Raw genomic sequence first — 5,521 nt, forward strand, 5'->3', positions numbered from 1 at the left:
ACTCCTTCATTGTATTCTTTTTCTGGTCTGAACCTTTCCTTAAAGTCATTTCTTTTTTCTTTTTGTTCGTATTCCCAGTATCGGTCTGCTGCTGAGCTCCTCTGAAGCCCAGCATGCGTCCACTGTCCTTCCTATTGTGTTAACAGCAGCTCCGTCTTCCTCCAGGTCTTTTTTTTATTCGTCCTTACTGTTCAGCATCTCATACCACTTCTCGTGTGCTCCTTATTTTGCCTTTGCCACTAGACACTTGGCCACATGCCCAGTCCCTGAGTCCCCACGTGTCCTCTGTCTCCCCAGCCATCCCACATTTTTTCCTTTCATTTCTCCTTTAAAAAGAAACGACTGCTGTCCTGATGTGCTGCCATAACGTGGAATAGAATGAGTTGATTAGCTCAATGATAAGGAAAGGAACTGAGTTCTGGCATGACCAGAATAATAAAACTTTTTTTTTTTTAACATTTAAATGAGGGGTCGTTCAGTCATTCATTCCTGCCTCCATACATTACCTTTAACAGCAGGAGTTTCTAAGACCATAAAGACCATTTTACCAGTTTGATTCACTGGAATAATCCATATGGAAACTTATCACCATTGTCTGCGGGTGGACATGTATCACTGACACAGCAGTTTCAGCTGTAGACCACTGACATCTTAAGATAACACTGAGGCCAGAGTGTCCCAACATCCATCCTCGCATATGAAAAAGCCATGGAGAAGATAAAGCGATTGGCTCCTTTGAATGAACACACAGGCATCCAAGTGGAAGGTGATTTTAATTAAAAATCCCCTCGTGTTTAATAATTCAACGCCCTCAAAAAGGGAAGAAAAAGTGCCGTAACTTACTCTGGTGGAGCTATCTGAGGTGAACATATGTCCTGTGAGCAGGTCATTCCGTCTCACTTCATAGGATTGCTTTATGGAATAACTTTTTTTTCTTTTTCGGAGTCTGTTTTTTGACGATACAATGCCATTTTCCCGACTCTTTCGACAGCTAACTCTATCATCTTTATCCACTGTCTCTCAGCACCGTTCTCAAGGACTGAGATACAGAGGCTGTTTTTCCACCTTCACACTACACTACACACATTATTTTTGATTTACACAGAGAGAGAAGTCTAAAAAAACAACCGTGAAAAAGAAGGGAGGACAAAATAAATGTGGGTAAAGATTTCAACATAGCCGCTCTAAGCGAAAAAGAGCTTGAACATGTTTTATTCAAACGCCTCCTGAATAAAATAAAAACACCATCCGCAGCCTTCTTATAGCAAAAACCAATAATTTATTATCACTTCTTCTGCAAACTTCACCATTATAACACATTTTAACTGGCTACAACTGTGCCAACTACGCTTTACTCCAGTCAGACGTTTACTCCAAACAAAGACAGGGATTTCTTTAGTTGAAATGTACAATGATTCAGTTAAAAACTAGGTATTTAAACTTGTTAAACTGTACATGTAACAGGATTGCAAAGTCTGCGAAATGCATGGGGAAAAACTGAAAACTAACGTAATCCTGTGTTCTGAGTCCTGCTCAGTGGCAATCATTCAAACACCAGCATGTGACGGAAAAGTAATACAGAAAAAAACAAACAAAACAAAATTAAAATAGTTTTGAAAGCTTTCAGTAAGAAAGGAGGTAAAATATTAGACATGTGACTAAGGCTGTGTTAGACCTGTGTCGACGGTGTGTGTGCGTGTGTGTGTGTGTGTGTGTAGTCAGGCCACCACTTTGTTGTGTCTGCGAACTATCAATGCTGTAAATGCTGTGCATGTCACGAGTAAATATGTAGACACGCAGGTGTGGAAAAGCTACAAGCAGCTCAGTTTGGCGAAAAGTAAAAAAATAGACAAAATAAAAAAAAAAATCAACAAGTAGATGGATAGATATTTGGCCCCAAAATTTAAGACATAAGAGGAAACGGATTTAACAACAACCGAGGACATGATGTAGTGTTTATTTCTATTTCTAGCTTTGGTTGTGTCACCACACAATAATGGAATGGCACTTGCAATACCTTGCCATCCCTCAAGGGGATGAGCTTATTAACTCTGATTACTCGCTAAAATAAAAAGTAAATTTGAAAAACTTTCCTGCAGAAATGTGGCTTCAACAGAGAAACTAAAGGGTTAATTGGTAAATTGTTTTAAATTGTAATTTTTTTTCTGTTTCTATAATTTAATTTAGAATTGTTACATTGTAATTTTCCAAGGTTTATTGAGATTCAAATGTGAAAAAAGAAGATTAGTGCAGAGGCAGTAATAAGTGAGAATCATTGTTTCACGTGAATTTTGGGAGAAGCGGGCGTGGCCTGTTTCTTTTTTTTTTGAAAAACAAATGTTTTGACATTTATGAAAATCTGAAATTCACCTCAACGTGTCTTGTCTTTGCTGTACGTTTTTGTGTTACCTCAGGACACAGTGGTTTGTGATGCATCAGTGAATCTAATCAAACAACGGAATCTTTGAAATGATAATTTTGACCTCAGTGACTTGTCCGACCTGTGAAGGAATGAGAATGATACTACTGCAGTCGCTGCTGTTTGGTTGAAGAAAAGAAATCACTTTTCCTCGACAGAGGCCCTGTCTCCTCTGAAGTCTTTGTTGTCTTTAGGATCCAATTCAGCTCATGTAATTCCTTCTTCTTCTTCTACTAAAAAAGTAATGTTCTTGTTATCAGAAGATCCAGCTACTGCGTACTATTGACATACTGTTTGCATAAGAAAATTGCTGTACTTTTGGCACTATTTTTTAATTACAGTATTTCACATAAATAAAGATGTGGATTTCATTCAAATTTTGCAAATTGGAATAAAAACATGTAGCCTAAACGATGGTGTGTCCTACACTCATCAGGACACTAGGGGTACTGATGAGTTGGACAGAAATCTGATTTGTGTCCCAAAAGATATTTAGCAATTGAAAACAGAGTTGGGTTGGTGTTGACGCGGAGCCTTATGGCTTCAGGTGGGAATCTAACGATTGATTTCTCAGGCTTTTGTGATTATTAATATATTTGTTGTATAAGGTCAACATAGGCCGGAAATGAAACGTTACCTAAAACTGAACCACTTAAGATGAACGTTAAATGTTTAACAGATGAATAACAAATGTGTAAAGATACCGTGTAGTAGATGGACTGAGCTGTTTCCATGACAGGTAACTGTTGTAGAGGTAACTGTGGAAAAGGCTACTTTAGATCCGTCAGTAAACATTTCCTGGATGATGACGTGGTTCTCAGCTGCTGATGTGACGTCTTCTGTTTCGAAAGACGAGACGTGAGTTTGTAAATTTTAGTTGAATATAAAGAGAAAAAAACCCTCTGTTGAAACTGTACACAGTGTGAATTACAGCTAACTAACCACTGACCTTGACAACAGCAGAGGTCACCAACAGCATCAAATGTGTGTCCAAAATGATAAATTCAGTGGATTGGAAAAGGACTTTCTAATTTTACCCCAGTGGTTCCCAAACTTGGGGAGGAGGGGCACCCCCTGGAGTTATTTGAGCCAGGTCAATGTAATTAATTTTTTTTATGTTTTTTTATATATATATATATATATATTTGTGCCACAGTGAGAAAAATCACTGATTTGTGATTTTATTTGCAGTGAAAAGCAGCTTTTGAAAAGTAGCTGCATGGGTGTGGAGAGAGAGAGGAGCCACTCCACAATACTCCTATATACAAAAGGGGGCGCTGCAGAGAACCACTAAGGGAACCACTGTTGTACTGCATGTACAGTTTGTATCATTTATCTACTGCAGTACATTAGCATAGCACTGGCTGCTTGTGCCTTGTAGCCTGAAACGTCCTTTCTGTTTTACAAAGACTTTGCTGTAAATCATATGGTTACAACACAAATATGAAAATAGAATTAAAAAGTTTGAAAAGATGCAAAGTAATAAAAATAATTTTCTCGTCATCATTTCGTAGAAAACTGTTCCCAAATGTTGTGAAGAATTTTGGAAAAACCCATGAAGAAAATGTCAGTACACCAGTGATAAATTCTTTACAAAAAGCTTCTTGGGTTACAAAGTGTGAAAAATATTCCTATGGTCCGCATAAAAACGCCACATTGAACGAGGCAAGTATATATTATACCACATGGGGTAGAATGTGTGTTGTCTATTCCTATTATACAGTGGTGACTGAGAGGAAGGCATTGTGCACCTTGGCGCCCTCCGCAGCTTTAGTTCCATGAGTCATCAGCTCCTGGATGGTCATCCAGTTGTCCAGGATCTTCTTGTTGCGTTTCTTCATCATCTTCTTGTGGCTCAGCTCTATGATGCTGACTTCCTTGCGTCCCTCGCTGCTGCTCTGAGGATTCTCTCTCAGGCTCTCCAGCCGACTGCGCTGCATGAACTCTCGTCTCTTCCTCTGCTCCTTTGCTCTGACCAGGTGCTGCTTCCTCTCCTCTTTGCTCCAGTAGCGTCCCATCTTCATCTCACTTATGGCATCATCGTCCGTGGTCATCCCTCCGCTCCGCTCCTCTTTGATTTTCAGGGCTCGCTCCCTCAGGATCTTGTCTCTCACGGGTCTCTTGGTTATGTAACGGGTGCCATCGCTGCGGATCTTGACTTTCCACTCCATCTTGGGCTCGGCAAGAGGCATCTGAGGCTCTTTGCACACACTGAGCAGGCTGAGCTGACTCTGAGCGTACTCCACGGCCGAGCGCTGCTGGATCAGCTGCATGTAGCTCTGGTAGTGACGGGCGTGAGCTGGGATGTTGGGCTGTCTCTGCTTAGAGCTGAGGGACGGAGAGAAGTAAGGAATCTGACAAGCGTGTGTCTTCTTCAACGTCCCCCGGCTCAGCTCCGTATTAGTGGTGTGGTCAGACTCTGAAGGATTGCTGTGATCAGGACTACTGCTCCTGCCTGGGACCGGAGCCCGGCATGCTGGGATGGGGCTGGGGCTGGGAGAATAGGCAGTGGCCAGGCTGCCACAGAGGTTTCTCTGGTTGGTGAGACTCACCATCCTCTGGAGTGAATGCTCCGGAGAGCGGTCCATGGCCAGAGGTGTACTGCGAGAGCTCTCTGCTGTATTGTAGGCACTGGAGCTGTCCTTGTCTGATTTCTCCAGCCTCTCATTCACATCTGTCAACTTCCCCCTGATGGGATCACCGTGTGGGAGGCCTTTGTTGTTGGTGGACGGTGCAGAGTGGCCCGTGGAAGAGGACTGCTGGCACTTCCGCAGCTTGTGGGCCTGCATGATGTTCTGACACTCCAGTTCGATGCTGCGCAGCTCCTCGTTGAGCATGCGCAGCTCGTGCTGCACGCTGCCCTGCTCGCTCTTGCTGCACTCAATCGTGCTGCGGCGACTGTAGAACAGGTCGTACTCGCCGCTGTTTCGTATCTGACACTTCAGCTCCAGGAGCTGCTGAAATCGATCGCCCTCCATCTCGTCATCGTCCTCATCCTCTCTGTCCTCCAGCCTGGTGGAGCCACTGGTCCGGTGCGAGTCCCGGTTGTCTCTCAGGCACTGTGACAAACGTCTCTGAATGTGTGCCAGTACGTTGTGCTCA

The 5,521-nt window shown here is 42.7% G+C and overlaps 1 protein-coding gene across 1 annotated transcript in view; it reads right to left on the reverse strand.

The window, feature by feature from the left end:
* Positions 1-12: 12 nt before the first annotated feature.
* LOC103380124 (PDZ domain-containing RING finger protein 4) overlaps positions 13-5,521 on the reverse strand; it is a 47,835-nt gene continuing 42,326 nt past the window's right edge. The window contains 1 exon segment of the mRNA XM_017033370.2: positions 13-5,521. This exon segment is cut by the window's right edge and continues 28 nt beyond it. Within this exon segment, the coding sequence (XP_016888859.1) occupies positions 4,135-5,521 (1,387 nt within the window). The 3' untranslated portion in view covers positions 13-4,134.

The sequence above is a fragment of the Cynoglossus semilaevis genome, chromosome 6 (genome assembly GCF_000523025.1).
Source record: "Cynoglossus semilaevis isolate Cse_v1.0 chromosome 6, Cse_v1.0, whole genome shotgun sequence".
Lineage (NCBI taxonomy): Eukaryota > Metazoa > Chordata > Actinopteri > Pleuronectiformes > Cynoglossidae > Cynoglossus > Cynoglossus semilaevis.